This window comes from Saccostrea cucullata, unplaced genomic scaffold (genome assembly GCF_032062105.1).
Source record: "Saccostrea cucullata isolate Sc308-1 unplaced genomic scaffold, CSIRO_AGI_Scuc_v1 ctg715, whole genome shotgun sequence".
NCBI lineage: Eukaryota > Metazoa > Mollusca > Bivalvia > Ostreida > Ostreidae > Saccostrea > Saccostrea cuccullata.
The window spans coordinates 17,074-35,985 of record NW_026921595.1 but is presented as its reverse complement, the minus strand read 5'-3'; the positions used below and the strand labels follow the sequence as shown (position 1 = coordinate 35,985).

Below are 18,912 nucleotides of genomic sequence, written 5' to 3'. Positions count from 1 at the left end.
TAGTTTTGTATAACGTGCGACGAACCCATTAGGCTATTGCCGATTTTCGTTTTCACGTTTAAAAATCTGTCAAACGGTAGTTATTTGTATAATTTTCTCAAGATACATAAATTACACAATTTGTTTAAACCACCAATCGTCTTGGAGAAAGAAAAGGTTGTTTAGAATTAATAAACTCACCGGTGATATTTCAAGTCTTGGAAATCACACAAAAAAGCAGTCGTGCGACAGGACATGCCATTGAATTTCCGTCTAGAATGCCACTTTCCTGACAGAATCGGTCATGTTTTTGGTGAAAATCGAATGAATATTTTTTGACCCCGCCCTACCCCCGGGGGTCATGATTTGAATAAACTTGAATCTTCACTACCTGAAGATGTTTTCCTATAAGTTTCATCTTTCCTGGCCCAGTGGTTCTTGAGAAAAAGATTTTTAAAACATATGCCACCAAATTTTCACTATTTCCCAATTATCACCCTTTGAATGAGGGCGTAGCCCTTCATTTGAACAAACTTGAAACCCCTTCAACCAAGGATACTTTGTGGCAAGTTTGGTTGAAATATTGGCAAAGCGGTTCTTGAGAAGAAAGTCAAAAATGTTCAAAAAAAAATCTATACCTTCACTTATGAGACAACCATAAATTACATGACAAGGATTAAAAAAAATTGTCAGGAACATCACAGGATATATATATATACCCATATCTATTACTTTCGGATGTTTAACATTCATATAAAGTGAATGTTAACAGAATAAAATGTACATTGTAGCTGATATATCAGTTTACGATTACGAATGATGCACTATACCTTGTTAGAATAATCTACATGTAACTGTGTCTCGGGACAAGCCCTCACCATAGCCCTCACCACAAACGTCCGTAGGAATTTTTATTATTTTATAGATCTGATCTACAATACCGCAAAGTATACATATAAAAATGCGCAAAAGATTAGTATAAATCAGTCCAATCTTTAAACGAAAAAAGGGACGCCCTAAACAAATCATTTGAGTGCAAAACCAATTTACATTTCGACAAATTGAAAGTAATATTCATGGTAACTAAGAAACTGCACAGTATGGGTCGGATATATCCCGGAATAGTAGAATTATCTCCGTTTTCTACTAAACATGTTACTTTGACATTGATATATTGTTTTATTTACATCTTACCATTTTCAATTTTTACTTTAATACATTTTATCAAAAGCGAAATCACGGAACAAATTCAATGACACAATTGATCTATTTTTAGAAATCGGAAAAACCGAATCTATTTTTAGAAAATATTCACAATATTTCTCTTTTTTTCATAAAACTAAGGTTCTTTAGCTATAAATTGAAAAAAAATAGCACCTAGCATTTAAATTTTTGCCAATTTGAATAATTCAAGGTTAAATTATTATATTGTCTTATTTTTCAAATACAGACGAAGGAATTTTCATTTTAGAAGCTTCCATTTTGATGCCGAAGGGGTATCATTCAACATTCTGCAACTCAGAATTAAGCTCAGCTTCCCCCCTCTAAATTGGTATGGATTTGTTAAGAATAGATTGGCCTTTAATTTGATAGTAAAATTTCAAAAATTAAATGACACATTTTTTTTAAATTCGTTTTTTCTTTGTTAGAAACCTTTTTTAAATTATTAATTTTACCCTCATTTCTGTAATTTTTATTAAGATAACTTTTGATCTGAATATCCAAACTTGTTTTCTTTTGGAGAAATTATTGAGAATCAAGTCCTTTTCAATTTTATAATTTTTTTTCTTGAAAAAATTTGTTTCTTCAACGACTAGAATTCTTTAAATAGAAATAATTTATCTCAAATGAAGTGTCAAGGGCGGTAACTCTTGTTGTATAATAGCTCCTTAGAATGTCTAGAAATGTACTATGAAAGATGTGCCATTCTGTAGATAACATACCATATGACTATTATACAAAATTTGAAAAAAATTAAATTACAGGTTTTTTTTTCAGTCCAAGGTCATTCACCTCCTTAAGTTTCCGTTTACTTATATACCCTTACATATCTATTTTAACTTGATTGATTATTCGTTTATTTTCAATGCAAAATGATTCGAACAGGAGCTCAGAAGTATTGTATGACTGTATAATAACATGTTTTTTTTCTACAGATTAACCTTAAAAACCAAATTGAGAGTAAATATATGTGTAATATTTTGAATTTTGACACCTTTCTTTTTCTGGTCTTGGACACTTGCTTGAAAAATACAACCTGGAGGCGCTGTAAGTAAATATACATCTTCATCAGATAATAGTATTGTCGAAATAAGTTATTCGAGAAAAATCGGCATAAACCCCGACATGAAAATTCTTTTAAAATCTTCAAATTTGGTCAAATCATATGACCTCTAGGGGTAGGGCGGGGCAAAAAGGTTTTACATAAAAGTATTTAGGAAAATTAATTAAAAGTTATCTTCTCAAGAATAGCAAATCCATGATTGGTCATGGGACCAATTTGGATTCAAAATTTTCAATAATAAACCAATTTCTACCTTTTCCTAGCCACAGTGCTGAGGTGACAGATATGGCCCATGGGCCTCTTGTTATTTAGTACGCTTGGACAAATTTCCGCGGAAAATTTGTGACCGCGTACATAGCTTATATTAATACCACGCGGAAAAAAGTACTTCTACAGGAGTTTAAAATAGCCTTCATTTCTTAAAATAAACTCGCATTTGTTCAATATGTCCTCTCAAATCGCTTGTAAATTTTATGAAATACTAGTCGATTCAAATGTTCACATGTAGAGAACATTTGGAGTCATTATAAAATGAGACTTACAGTCGCATCTGTTGTTCTGACAAACAGAGCCAAGTACCATAGAACACTGCTCAGTTCGCTGGCATGATTCATTCAGACTTAAATTTCCTGGTAAAGAAAATAAATAACTTTGTTAAAAATATTTATTAATCATAGAAATAAAAAAAAAAATCCTGTTAAAATAATTTTTTTTAAATATATATCTAAAACTGTTTAAGATTGATTTTTTCAGAGATTTATATATTGGGTCTGGAACTATTGCAATAGTTATATTTCAAAAAGCGAGGTTCAGACTTTACCCTTTAGACATTCGTGTCCGAACCCTATGAACCCAGATTTGCAAGTACAAATGCCGACTTGTCCTGTCATTGAACATGATTTAGATTCGTCTCTACACTCCTTATGTGACGTACACAAGTCATATGAGATGTCAGCTGCAAAAGAAATGTTCTGCTCATAAACAAAAAGACTACGTTGAATATTTTATAGCATTGTTGATTTATTCCAAAAATATATTATATTAGATCCTGTTCCAATCCTGAGTCATTGGATATATTATAATTTCTAAGAAACTTAACTAAAGATAAAAGAAACAATGGTGTCCGACGCATTTCTATTTGGATGCTTTATTAGAGAGGAACAATGATTGCAAAGAAGAAATCAAACTTTATGCTACAGGTGTTGAAGTCATCTTTTTCTATCTTCACTTTACCTATTTTTAGCAATAGAACATTTTAATCTGCCTCTGGTGCTCATGTCTCCAAGTTGATTTAATTCATAAGAGAATATTTTAACTACAAACAGCTTCTGTATCGAGCCAATGACAAATTACCCTTATTGTTTAAATTAAGTACAATTTGCAGACTATATTATTTTATTATTGATATAATGACCTTGTGTGCAAATATTAGTGTTGTTGACTATTTGTTTTCTTTATGCAAATTGTTAGGCAATCAATTTTGAATTAATTGTAGAAATGTCTTCTTAAATACCATTTGCTTCTACGTGACATTTATTTTTGTTTAAATGTTTTAGGAGTGTATTAAAAAGTATTATTGGTATAGACCTAGCATGTTTAAACTATTACCATTATTATCCACTGAAATTGTGAGTGAATATAATAATATAGAGAAATTCCTCAAAAAAGCAGAAGTACTTAGAAATTCACATCTGTAAACTAAGGATTCTTTAATGTTTGGTTTGAAATATTGTACACAAGCAGTGTTATCTTAAAAGTTTATGTAAATATTATGTTTTGTACATTCCTTCAGTTCTTTACATCCCGTATTTTGTAATTATATATTCTGACTATGTTATCTGATGTGTCACATGGCTTAAGGAGATAGAAATAATTTCCATTTTATTCAACAAATAAAACTAAATTAAAATTGGATATGAGAGTAGATTTAAATGAACTTACGGGAAAAACAGCTGGAATCATTGAGCGGGACGTATCTTGGCCTACAGACACACGTATTGTTCTGACAGATCGCACCAACTGTCCCAGAACACTGCTCACTTCGCTGACACTTATCGTTTAGTTGCAAATTTCCTGATAAATAACAGAAATCATATTGAAAATAAAAATTTAAATGTATTATTTATGTATGTAAATTGTTATGTTCATTTTGCGTTATTTCTTTTAAATGGTTCCTAAGCTATTTACTGTTTGAATAATTATATAAAGTCAGCATGATAAAGTAATTTACCCTCTAAACATTTGCTTCCGAATGATATATACTCAGATCTGCAAACACAAATGCCTATTTTTTCGATGGGCGATCGTAAACATTTCTTTGATGCATCTCCACATTTTGTATTTGAAGTACATAATTCTTTTGATTGATAAACTGGAAAAAACCATATATTGTTCATATGAATAAAATACAAATTGAAAAATTAGTGGAAAAGTTTGGTATCACTGTAAGCCAATATATTCAAAGAATAAAACGATATCAAAAAACCGTAGGTGCCAGATTTCACCTATGAAAATTCGATAATTCCTTCATCGTAACATTACAACAAAACACGTATTTTATTTTGTTTAAGATAAACATCTGAGTACATATATTTTGTCATCGACATCATAATTTTTTAAAGTTTGACCATTGGATAAGTAGAACAGTTAACAGGAAATTATAAATTGCAGAAACTCGATGTTGAATATGGCTGAAATATTGCCGAGTCGGCGTTAAAAAACAATAATCAATCAATCATCGATGTTGAAGTGTCATGTGCTGTTGCTTTCCGTCATGTACGGAAGTCCTAAGCATGATAGATATGATTACTTGCACTGTGTTTTACACACTTTGAAAAATAAAATGCGTTAAAATTGAAACAAAATCACCTCACTTTGAAAGAAAAAAATCAAAGTGCGTTAGGGTTTAAAAATCAAGTTCGAAGTGAGTTAGGAATTTAAATTACAATTTTTTTTAAATCATGATGGAGACACATAAAGCACTTTGATAAAAAATACGGACAAAACAAAAATTTTAGACTAAGATTTTAGTAATAAAGATTATTATATGATTGAATAATTTCCATCTCTCTGATTGGATGAGATTACGTTGTGTTGACCTGCACGTGACGTTTCAGGTCAATACAAGGATTTACTTCCTCTACATTGATCTAAAAATAGATTGGGAAAAATAGATTTATACAAATTGTTTTAGAAAGCTATTTAAACGACTATAATTTTAAATTTCATGTGAACAAAACATAAACCAATATATATTTTAGGTGAAGATGGTAAGAGGGTATGCTTCCTCAACACTTTTTCTGAAGAACATTTTTTTTTTTACTTTTTGGTAGTCAGTTTTCCCTAATTATACTCATTCCTTTCAAAATCTGTCCTATAAAAAAGACTGACATTACATATTCCTTCATGGCAACTAAAATTAATTTATAGATTGATTGATTGTATATTGTTTAACGTCCCTCTCGAGAATTTTTCACTCATATGTAGACGTCACTGAATGCCGGTGAAGGGCTTTAAATTTTTACCTTTACTCGGCACTCAGGGCCATTGAGCAGTTAGGGATCTTTATCGTGCCAACGCCTGCCGCTGCCACGGGGCCTCGGTTTTAAGGTCTCATCCGAAGGACCCGCAACTTTCACTTCAAAGTGCCGAACGCATGGTGAAGGAACAGTTGCTACCCATGTAACGACTAGGTCAGTCGCGGCGAAGATACGAACTCACGACCTTCCGATCACGGAGCGAGCGCTCTAACGACTGAGCTACCGTGAACGGTATATATATGACATGAAATACAATAGTTATAACAAAAGTCAACGAACTTTAAAAATGACTGTCGTGTCCACATACAGTGCTTAATACGGTATTTATCCCCCAAAATGCAGGCAAGGGTTGCATACAGCACCTTTTCTTTCATCGAAAGTTTACATTATTCCAGGCAAGTAGTTAAATACTCTATAAAAATTATTGTACTTTTTTCTTGTAGCCCAGATACTCAAATGGATACTGTATTTAATGTAAAGAGGTAGGGACATGTTAACTTTTCTTTTACATTAATTTTCTTATTTTATTTTATCTTATTTTATTTTCCTAGTACTAATTAAATTTCTTAAATTATTTGAATTATGTCTTCAAATGAACTTTCCCCATGGATCCGGGCTACAATAGGTCCTCAGTACCCCCTTGCTTGTCGTAAAAGGCGACTAAATTGGGCGGTCCTTATAAAAGACAAAAAGGTCCTCTTGAAAAAGACGTTAATGGTAATCTAACAACCAAGCTCTATGATAAACGTGATGACTTTTCAATTGTCAACTTTCCTTGCTTATGCAGTATTATACCCTAACAACCTCATACAGAATTTATATATCTCAGCTGATTCGACACGCAAGAGCATGCCATAGCTAGGTATGAACAGTTTCTAAAACGAGGTAAGTTATTCACATATGCAAGTTGATGAAACAGGAATATCAGCAGTTTCGTTTAAAGTCAAAATTTCGTCAGTTCTATTGTCGATAGAATGACCTTGTCAGCAAATACAATTTAGTAATGAGAACCTTTGATCACTTATTTTAAAAGGTCCTAAATATAGGGAACCCCGATCCTTCAACTGGCGTCGGAATTTCATAAATATTATGGATTCTGTTGAGAATTACTCCAGACGATGGGCCAGATATGAAAAGAAGACGTTGACACCTTGTCAGAATGGATTAAATGTATCAGATCCATGTTATAGTCACGTATTAAAAGATTGAGGGGCAATATGAAAACCATCTATCCTTCTGTGTTCAATAACCCAGAAGTGAAAAATGAATTAGATAGATTACACGATCAATAAGTACTTACTGTTTCCTGCCGACAAAGCAGGTAACAACATTGTCTTTGTTTGTAAGGCTCATTATATAAATTGCATTCTAGAGGAACTTGGATTTAATTCTACAAATGGTAATCCTACTTATACTCATACTTCCTTTTCTAAGGAAGAAATTCTTCAAAATCACCTGTCAGTTTTGATTTTAAAAAAAAACATTTCAATTTGATTCGACTGGCAAGGTTTATTCACATTCACAATTCTGCTACTCTGTTGTATTTGGCTAGGAGTTAATAAAATGCAAACAAGTAATGGGCTGTATCATTTTATCAGTGAATCATATAATAAAACAATTATTGCTGTTTTTTCGGTCAATACAATGATTTAGCCATCTTCGGGCTTGGTGAATATTGTACTCCTTAAATGGCTAAATCATTGTTTTGACCTCAAAAACCAGCAATAATTCTATAATATTCATTTGTTATATTCAAAAAACATATGAATGTTTTGAGAACGCCCAAATAATTTTTATAACCCCCGCTTAAAAAGCGAGAGGGTATATAGTAATCGGTATATATGTCTGTTCGCCCGTCCGACTGTTACGCTTTGTTACATGTGTAAACCCATCTCTTATCCACATCTTCTTTAGTACATGTACCATTAAATGAAATGTGATGAGACTTTAAGGGAATCTTTATTTCACTTTTTGATCCGACACATAATTTGGGTCTCCCATAGCAAAACATGGGCACTGCCATTATATTTATATGGGACGCAGGGGGAATCATTTAGTGAATTCATTGCTCACAATACCTCTAGTTTATTCATTGAATTCATATGACGGTTTCAGTTCATTTGTTAAATAATTTTACAAAATAAATATAATTATTTACTTTGATTTTTCATTTATTTACCTATTTCTTTATATTCTTTTTTTATTAATTTATATCAATTGAAAACAAATGTGCAATATTTAGGGAATAACTATCTTCTAATTTGGTATTTACGACCGTTAATGTTGATTTAATGGTCGCAAACGGAGTTTTACCGGCGACGCGTATGCGGAGCCGGTAATACGGATGTTTGCGACCGTTAAATCAGCATTAGAGGTCGCAAATACCAAATTAGCAGATTAGTTATTCCCATTCTAATGCAATCCATGCATTTTGTTGGTTGTTTATAAATTTGATAAATTTTGTTACAAGAAATACGTCACGGAGCATTGTGTTTTTGCGTCGCTCTATTATGACGTCACAATGAAAAAGCTTTCACTCTCGTTAATGCTCGTTTTACTGCTTCAAACATTAGCGCATTAGCCAATCAAAAAGTGTTTTACAAATCTATTGCATTAGAATTAGATTTTTATAATTTATTCAAATATTTGATATACAGTGAATTTATCTTTTCTACATGGTTTACGCTAATATATGGTTCAAATTATTTTCAGCATATTTAACCCTATTTAAACCACGTTTTTTTTTTATTTTACTTCTGTGATCGGTTTTAAAAATATCCCTTTACTCAATCTAAATCTGTCGCTTTTAGCCGTCACCTTCCGCAAAAGCTCACTAATTCCCTCATTTGTTTCAAAGCATACAGGTTTTAGAAAAATAGAGAGGTTTTCAAACTGATGCGTTGAAGTCTAACACAACTCCCTAGACCAAAAGAAGACCATTATTTATTTTGAAGTCGAAAAGTAATTGGTCAAGGTTAAGAATTGTCTGTCTTAATTCTTTTGTTTCTGCGAAGCCGGATTGCGTTCATATTTCAATAATTTTCTTCTGAGAATTCTGACGTCTCTCACTGTCATTCCCCGCAATACGTAATAAAAAAAATAAAATAATTAGACTTTGAAATGATACGTTTAAAAATGCGGTAATGTGTAATTATTTGTTTTGTTTGTTTGTTGTTTGATGTTCCTTATTTTTCATACATATTGGACGCCATCACTTGCCGTTGGAGATCTACAAATTTCGTCCTATGCTCGGCACTCAGGACCATTGAGCATTGAGGAGCCTTTTCCGTGCCAGCATCTACTGTGATACGGGACCTCAGTTTAAATGGTCTCATCCGAAGGACCTATCTCTACGTCCCACAGTGGGATAAGAACCCGCAACGTAAGGATCAACTTCTTACTTCGCGACTCTTGATCATACGTTCTAACCACTGCGCCAAGCAGTTTGAATATTTCAAACTAATACAAATTTATGAAAACATAATTATTGAAAGATAAATTGATGAAACAAGAATATCAACAGTCTCGTTTCAAGTCATTTTGTAAGTTGTATGGTCGATACAATAACCTTGTCAGCAATACATTATCATTAAGGCAAATGCAGTCTGATGTTTTTCATACTTATCGTTAGTCCATTATTTATACATTGAATCGACGACGACGTATTCTCTCATTTCTCGATTATGAAAAGTACCTCATGGCAGATGAGACTGGTCGACAGGGGATGCTCACTCCTCCATGGAACCTGATCCAACCACTGATGTTTTGGAGGTTCATGTTTGCTCTACTCTTATTTGGTATTGTTTTATGGATTTTTGATCTTACATATTGTTTGTTATCTCCATTTCTCTCATGAAACTTACCTCCTACATGGGCTTATAGTATTATCACATATGATTTCTTTTTTGTTAAACGCTTCTATTTTGTTTTCGTAGATATATGACTCTAATAAGGCCATTTTGGCGAACCGACGCCAAAGTGGGCATCCTGAATGTTGTCAATACCAAGTATGCCAAATTGGTCGAAACGTTATCATAATGCGGAAATTATATATTTTGAACTGCCTGCACCTTTCAAATAGCACGAAGACGACGTTGTTTTTATATTAACCTGACAACTACCTGTACTTCACAGATTGCGTTTAGAATGGGGAACTAATTTTTATGCATTCTTTTTACTCTTACACCATAGTATGCATACTTACCAATCTCGGAGAACGTTTGGCAAGTAATTTCCAAAGTTCTCTCTTCAATATTATTATCACATTTTGTGTTGATCGACTTTGAATTCTTGCTAAAACCATTAAATATAAAAGCTATAGTCCTCAGTTGATACATAGGTCTGTAACCTCTGTATCTGTAACGATTATATCTTGCTGCCTCTAACCTGTCAATTTTTACATTGCATTTTTCCGAACAGGAACGTGTTTCTGGAAAATTATGAAGAGAAAAATCAAATTATCGATATAAGCACCATCTCATTATTTTCAAAATTACAATGACAACGGAAGTTTAGATAATTCACCAAACTTCTACAGTATTCCGCATTATTTACCATTGACACTTTTTGATCAGAATGTATTGAATCATGAATTTGAATGCGGAATATACATGTATTATATATAGTATTTATATGTTGTAGTATACTGGAAGAAAAAACACAGTTTTAACCTTTGAAGTGTCTTTTAAATATGTTTTTCAATCATAAATTACAGTTTTTTTTCTAACATTTAGTTGGTCATTAGTCAAAGATTAACCAAACTCTCATTTGAATTGACTGATATTTCATTTAAAGGGTTAAAAAAAACTTTAACATACGACAGCTTTGCTCGTCCAACTTACATGTACAGTTACCCTGTCGGAAGGGTTGGATATTTCTTCCAGTATACTACAACATATAAATACTAACTGACCTGAGTAAAGCAAGATTACAATATCATAGAGCTAAACAAAATTAATTAATTAAATAAAAAAAATATTTTCTTAGATATTACTACATATGCCTAGACAGGGAATACTTTCTTAATATAATGATTTTTAGCCTTAGCATGGAGTATTCTTTTGATCATAAATTTTATACATGTCACAAACAAACAATGATAGAATCTATTAAATATTTTAACAATAAATATAACTAAAAAAAACATATTGCGTTTACTTTGGTATAATTCAAATGAATTACCTGACCCAAGGTAAGATCGCACATCTCTTAATCGAAACCAGCAAACATCAACATTCCATGCAAAATCAATCGCCGTTTCAAGACAAACATCCCTAAAAATTGAAAGGCGTTCAAAATCAAGTCTTCATTCTAAAAGGCTTGTTTATTCCATGTGTTAATGAATTCAGAGATATTTTCAAAATTGTAAAAAAAAAAAAAGAGAAGCATTTATATTTCTTTCCTTGTTGATCATAAATTATCCTCAAAATGGCCAAATTCAAAATTAAAGGAGTCGCTGATTTACAAGAACGAGAACCTTGCACTTTTGAACATAATAACAGTTTGGTTTGCATGTTTGTTTGTTTTTTTTTTTTTTGGGGGGGGGGGGGGGGGGAGGGGGTATTTTTACATCGAGGCAAACTATCAACAAACAAGTTCATAAAACAAAGATATTAATATTTGTTTAAAGTCATTATTTCACAAATCTTATAATATGATATAATGACTTGTCAGCAATTACAATCAATCATTAGGAAATTGTTGAGCCATTTTTTAAAATGCAATTTTCTACAGATTTTCCGTTAACCCAGTATTGATAAGGAGCACAGAGTTGATGTAAACGATCGTCAGGGGATAGTTACTCCTTCATGGCACTTGATACTAGCCAGGAAGGATAACATTTAAAATTATCATTTAATCAGAAAAGTATCATTCTGAAGCTTGAAATTGAAAACTTTTCATGCAACGTTATAATGTATCTTAATAACAATCAATGCTTTCGGGAGTCTTAGAAAGGGTCCATCCTTAGATACCAATGTTAGCTGTGATAAAAGAAGTGATCTGTGATGTATTGCAATGACAGCAAAAGCTCTTTATACCACGTATAATAATAAATGTATATTTATTCAAAGATAAAGAAGACTAAGAATACCAAAGAAATATAAAATATTAAGAAAAAATATCTAAATGTCGGGATACCTATAGTTAATTACGCTTAAATATTTTTCCGAGTCTTATATTTCTTATCATGCACGTTATTAATTTTTTTATAACAAGTACAGTCCATTTGTCAGAAGTGATCAAATCTTGGAAATACGTTGGCTGGATAAAGATATACTTTCCCAGAAAGAACATGGTGACCATCACAACCCGAGTGTCTAAGTAACGTCGTTTATCTATCATGGATATAGTTGTGGGGGCCTTCTTTTTGTCATATGTTAAAAGTCTAAATTAAACAATATTTTGGGTATTTAATAATAATGTTATTCTTGATATATTCAGCTATTTTTCTAGCTGTAACTTCGCTATCTTTCATAACAAATAACAAAGGTCAAACCTCTTCCTTAGCTTGCTTTCGGTAGGGTACAAAGCGAACGTTATTTTTTTAACACCTCCCTCCCTTCACTGAAATAATCAATCCAATTTATGATTAAACGTCTGAAAAGTATATTTTCTTCATAAACCTCGTAAAACTTAAAGATATTTCAAAGGAATTTCCAAATTATAAGTTAAAAGGAATTTCCAAATTATAATTTAAACTTTACAGGCCTTCGTTGCTCGAATAAGACTGTTACAACCATTTTTCTTCTCGAACAAAACCACATCCACATTTGTTTTATTTGGTCAAAGTGTACATGTTATAATATGTTAGATTTTCGATTTTGCATACTTACATGTTTATATTCTCTGAACACCCATAATGTAAGACCATGGAAATAAACAAATCTGGAAATTAAAAGTTTACCAATATCATAGTGTACTAAATATAATATAACATAGTAACAACATACAAGGTTTATTTTATTTTAAATTGAAAATTGTATACAATTGATTTTCTTGCAGGGTATAGATATTTATTATACCCCCCGCTTGAAAAGCCGGAGGGTATATAGTGATCGGGAATTCCGTTCGTCCGTCCGTCCGTCTGTTACGCTTTTTCTCTTATCCGCAACTCCTCTTATACTACTGAGTGAAATTTAATGAAACTTTCACAGAATCTTTATTACATATTGCCATTGTGCACCTCCTATTTTACTTTTTTATTCGACACGTATTTTAGGTTTCCCAGAGCAAAACATGCCATTTTTTGTTTACCTATGACGTCACATAATAGAAGCTTCTGGATAACATTTCATAGGACGAGTTATTCCTCTTTACACATTACCGTAAAACAATATAAAGCAACAAATCGACAGTATGGGAGGCGGGGGTATCATTTAGTGAGTTCATTGCTCACAGTACCTCTAGTTTCATTTAACACTCATGTCAAAATATTAAAAATTGAAAGAATACAGTAATACATGTACAGAATGTTTTAAACAACTTTATAAGCATTCAATGGTTGACCATATACGGAAGAAGAGTACATAAAAAGATGTTTATTCACGATAAAGCAGAATTTCAAATTATTCTTGACTAAATTGTTGATAAAAATCGCCATACGAGGTGAAAAAAAATGTTTAAGGCGTATATCAATAGTAATTGAATAATCATCTGTAAAATAATATTATTATACCTCTACTGATTTTTTCCAATATAAAACTAGAGGTACTGTGAGCCATATGGTTATAACTGGTGAAAAAGTCCATGTTTTCCTGTGGCCGGGAAACCCAAAATATGTGTCGGATCAAAAAGTAAAGTAGGAGGTGCACAATGGCAATATGTAATAAAGATTCTGAGAAAGTTTCATTAAATTTCATTCAGTGGAATAAGAGGAGTTGCGGATAAGAGATGGGTACCCCAAAGCGTAACAGACGGACGGACGGACAGACAGACGGACGGACGGACGTACAGACGGACGGACGGACGGAATTAACGATTACTATATACCCTCCCGCTTTTCAAGCGGGGGGTATAATTAGGTAGTAAATTGAATAATTCCCTTGTAATCACTGTAAATGGAATAATCACCGTACGTTAGTCATATGAGCTTATCCCTGCTTTGGTAGTTAATCCCCGGTTATCTGTAATTCTCTAAAATTTTTCTTTTTTATCGGTATAATATGTTATTTGTTCAAATTAAGGCTGGGTATGTTGAACTAATTCCCACGGGAATTAGTTCATCCTACCCATCCTTATCTTGAACAATTTTAAGCTGAATATTCTATGAGGTTTTTATAAAATCGTAAATATGACCTTTGCTGTTCTTGGGTTATTTTTTCAATATGATTTCTATATTTATTTCTTATGTAAAACTAAATTGGCCCTGTGTTGACAGAGTTGGGACATGTTGAAAAACTGTTGAACATGATATGAACAAACTAGATTCTACGATGCCTAATGTTGTTTCTGTAAAGATATGATTAGTAGTAGCTAAGCTGTTCTTGAGAAGATTTTAAAGATATTTTCTATGTACATGCATTTGATAGAAGGAAAGGTCTTACCAAGAGAAAGTTTCAAAATGTGATGTTGCATTGAAGTGGTTTTTTTTTTTTTTTTTTTTTTTTTATATATAAAAAAAGAACTATATGCGGTATATTGCATATATTTGCCCCCACAAAAGTCAAATTTTGAAAACTTCATGAAATGTGCTGAATTCAATAAATTGTATGAGAAATATAAATTAACAGAAAATATTATAGTGTCAAAGCAGTGTATTCACAATTTTTGTTTTTATGACGTCACAAACTAGTCCGATTTTATATCCTTTTTCAGAAAGAAGACAAAATGGACAAAATTTCAGCAATTTTAGCTTTAAAATTTATAGAGCGCAAGTTTGTTCAGGAACAATATTGACATATTTCATTGAAATATTTCATATTTCATGACACATTATATCAAAATATGGATCCTGAACACGCATGCGATCGGTGACTTTTACTCAAAATGTCGACGACATATGTAGATTTTTCTGTAAAATTCTTAAACAACTGAAATTTACGTCAGGTTTGTGACGTCATTACGTACATATGGCGTCATTACTAATGAAAATATTCAGTACTTTAAAGTCAGCATATACTCCCCTGTTTAAGAACTTAATTAAATATCCCTTACCAAAGTAAAATTATTGCAGCAATATTGCTGCTATATTGCGGTAACATTGCGGCAACACATTTTTGTCACCAGAAACAAGCTTTTTGGGTTAGTGAAATATCACCGCTAGCGGCAACAACTTCTGGTGACATTCTGGCAATACTGCCAGAAAAAATGAAATATCACCGCTAGCTGCAACAACTTCCGGTGACAGTCTGGCAATACTGCCAGAAAAAAACTTTCTGGCAACATCTAAGATTACCCATGAGCCATTTGTTGAGCATGCTCAGTCATTTACTTCCTCTTTTTAAATAAAGTGGAGGGAATTCAAAGGCAAGCATGTTTTGCTTCCTTACTGACTTGTATCAAGTTGATTAGAGTTGTTAATTGTGTACAGTGGGATTAGTCAAGATGAGTAGTAAGACTGCATAGTGTGGAATGACTAGAAAAAAGAATTTAAGCAGAATTATAGGAATGTGTACTCTTTTTCCATATCATCAGACTTGGTGAGTCAAAACCAATATTCTTTTTGAGATGAATGATTCAATGGAGATAAAATTCGAAAAATTATATGTGTTTCAATTAGTGCTTGTGATGCATGCATACTAGACTTGTATGTCTATATATCCTAGAGTAGCAGGAAAAGATGAATTAAAGCATGTTCTTTGAAAATTAATGCAGAGTTGCTGGACATTTTCACAGTGGCATATTAATATTGTTTCTATAAACATTTTTTATGCGCCCGTCTCGATAGATCGGGGGTACATATTGTTTTTGTCCTGTCTGTTTGTTTGTAAACTTTAACCTTCACCATTACTTTTGAACCAATGAGAGATAAAGATTTCAAATTTGGTATGTCTACTCCACTTATTAGGTTCTTTCAAATGACATCAAGGTTAATGACCTTGTGACCTTGACTGTGACCTATCTGCTAAAAATAGCTTTTTTGAATATTCATCATGACTTAAAGTTAATGAAAGATAGAGACTTTATATTTAATATGCATAATTCACTAAATAAGCGTTTTCAAAAGACACCTGAAGGTCAATGACCTTGAGGCCTTGGCTTTGACCCATATCCTTAAAATAGATTGTTTGAATCTTGGACATAAATCTTTTACCATAAAAGATAGAGAACTTGTATTACAGATGCACCCTTCATTAATTAAGCTCTTTCAAATAACACCAAGGTCAATGACCTTGAGACCTTGACTGTGACCATATACTTAAAATAGTTTTTTTGAAACTTCGACATAATTTTTGAGTCATAAAAGAAGGAGAATTCATATTTTGTATGCAACCTTCACTAATTAAACTCTTTCAAGTAACACCAAGGTCAATGACAATTTGACCTTTACTGTGATCCATATGCTAAAAATAGCCATTTTGATCCTCTGCCATAAATTTTGAACTATAAGATATAGAGACTTCATATTTAGTATGCATACTCCACTAATTAAGTTCTTTCAAATGACACCAAGATCAATGACCTTGTGACCTTGACTGTGACCTATATGCTATAAATAGCTTGTTCAAACTCTATTGCCACAAGGTGCACAGTGTTTCACAAACATATCTTGATTTTCATTATGATGATCAACATAATTTTCTATCTGTTCAAAGAATAGCACAAGAAGCTATTTCTTATTGACCCTATGGCTTGCTATTGTTTGTTATATTCCTCAGCACAGTTTGGTAATTGTTAGATTGATAGATCATTATTTCTATTAAATACCAATTTATATCTAACTTACATACGAAAAACGATATTGCCGCAATATTGCGGCAATAATGCCGGAAGATGTTGCCAGAAGATCAATATTTTGGTCATGATTTGCAGCAATAATGCCGCAAAACTAATTAACATACGAAAAACGATATAGCCGCAATATTGCGGCAATAATGCCGGAAGATGTTGCCAGAAGGTCAATATTTTGGTCATGATTTGTAGCAATATTGCCACAACCCCTTTCTGGCAATATTGCCGCAAAACTAATTTACATACGAAAAACGATATAGCCGCAATATTGCGGCAATGTATTGCCAGAATGTTGCTGCAATATTGCGGCAATAAAGCCAGAAGATGTTGCCAGAAGGTCAATATTTTGGTAAGGGATATCTCCATCAAAGTTTGATTTGGGGGCAAATATTGGTTATTACCGAATAAAGTTCTTTTAACAGAGGAAAATAATCCTTATCAAATTTCCAGACCATAAATTAGTACATATTGATATCCCACCTATACATGCTAATAGTGATAAATGGGAATATTCTGTCTGAATAAACTTAGTATTATACATGTACATCTATACATCTGTTTTGTACTAAAACTCAATGAATCCGTTGCTATAAGGGATGAAATACATCAACTTCTTTATTGCTGATTTAGCACTCAAATTTTTTCAGCTACCTTCTGATTGCCTTACTTTCCCAAAACTTTGCGTTATAAACCCATTAGTTTGTTCATTTCAAGGGTTTTCAGGTCATTACATTATTTGAAGTCTTCGTTTCGTTTACTCAAGGCCCCTTAACAATGACACCTATATCAAGTAATGTAAAACTTGAGACCCTGTTTGTGACCCGGTTCTTACCGTAGAGTTTATGATCATTAAAACAAACTTCAATCAACACTACCTGAGGATAGTTCTACTATATAATTATGTAGTATGACTTTTCCTGACTTTGTTGTTCTAGAGAAGAAGATATTTAAACTTATGTATCACTACTATACCTGTCTTATCCTCAGTGTTCAACAAACTTGAATCTACAGTATGTAAAGAAGCTTTTGAACAACCTTCATCTTTTCTTGCCCAGTGTTTTTAAGAGGGTTTTTTTTTAAGATGTCACCAAATGCATGAATTTTTAACGATATTTCCTTAAAAGAGGGCACGGCACTTGCTGGGAAGAAACATTAAACCCCATCACACAAGCACAGAGGTTCAAAAGAGATTCAGATGGTTTCTGGATACTAAATGCATCCTCAAAGGAAATTTGTACTTATGAACATTTATATGATAAGGAATTTTATCCAAAAGAGATAAAGGTGTGCTTTGGGAATATAGTTTTATGTCATACATTTGACATGGGGCTGTATACTAACGAATACAGATAACATGCATAGCAATTATCAACTATTTTCTCGTTTTGAAATTAAAATTATCAAAAAAAAATTAGAAGAATATTGGAACTATTTATATAGTGAAAACGAGAACAAAACATTCATTTTCTTTTTTTTCAAAAATAAATATTTGAAATTAATTAAATGAGCATAATTTGTTTCTTTGAAATAATTCTACGAGTAGTTAATTCTTAGTAATAAATTTTCATTTGGGAAGAGCATAAACTTTGAAATATATATAAAAAAAAATTAAATATGATTGCATACTTCTATAAAGTAGATGATTCCCCACACTAATAATTTTGAATTTTAAAATCAGGAATCCTTTACATAAAATCTTAATTGTTTTTCATGAACGTGTTTGTTGCAGAATATTTACATTTTCATCGTCTTTCTCCCAGATAAAATAACAAATAGCAAAAATACTGTATATCTTTTCAAAAATCTAATTTGTCGTTTATGCAAATTATCACGCAAACCAATAGATCGATACCAAAAAAGTAAATATTCAACCGAACTTAAAATTTTACTTTGAACAGTCTTCACTGGCAACGATCTAAATATGCTTTATATATCTATGACGAGCATGTAAAGGGTGAGAATTAAAAGATATAAAAACGATGTTTTCAACACGTGTAAATGATCGATTGTGAAATAAGGAATTAGTGAAAATACAATATACAAAACAGAATTTTTAGAGAGGATTCAATTTTGGCATTTTAAGTGAAGCTGCCAAGATCGCTAAAATGATATTTGCGATTTATTTGTGATAGTTATTTTAGTGGGCTTTATAAAAATTGCTAAAATTACATCTCGCTAATAATAAAGTACCAATTTTTAAGGACAAATCTCTTGATTTCC

General features: G+C 32.1%; 2 protein-coding genes across 2 annotated transcripts in view; both read right to left on the bottom strand.

Annotated features, from left to right (window-relative positions):
- LOC134260409 (complement C1q-like protein 4) overlaps nucleotides 1–18,912 on the bottom strand; it is a 40,976-nt gene that overhangs the window by 5,999 nt on the left and 16,065 nt on the right. The gene's annotated exons all lie outside the window — the stretch shown is intronic.
- On the bottom strand, nucleotides 2,762–11,078 carry LOC134260406 (protein kinase C-binding protein NELL1-like). Its single transcript, XM_062742964.1, has 6 exons — nucleotides 10,984–11,078; nucleotides 10,007–10,231; nucleotides 4,494–4,634; nucleotides 4,205–4,336; nucleotides 3,084–3,218; nucleotides 2,762–2,892 (listed from the first exon to the last, which is right to left on the bottom strand). Exons 2-6 carry the CDS (start codon nucleotides 10,137–10,139, stop codon nucleotides 2,762–2,764), a joined length of 672 nt encoding a protein of 223 aa, XP_062598948.1. The 5' UTR covers nucleotides 10,140–10,231; nucleotides 10,984–11,078.

What these genes read in the sequence shown, in the direction of transcription:
- LOC134260406 (XM_062742964.1), bottom strand. Translation starts at nt 10,139, where the DNA reads ATGTATCAACTGAGGACTATAGCTTTTATATTTAATGGTTTTAGCAAG. An exon ending in CCAAACGTTCTCCGAGATTG is followed by an intron (nt 4,635 to 10,006) that starts GTAAGTATGCAT and finishes GGTTTTTTCCAG; the next exon opens with TTTATCAATCAAAAGAATTA. An exon ending in TGATTCCAGCTGTTTTTCCC is followed by an intron (nt 3,219 to 4,204) that starts GTAAGTTCATTT and finishes TTTCTTTTGCAG; the next exon opens with CTGACATCTCATATGACTTG.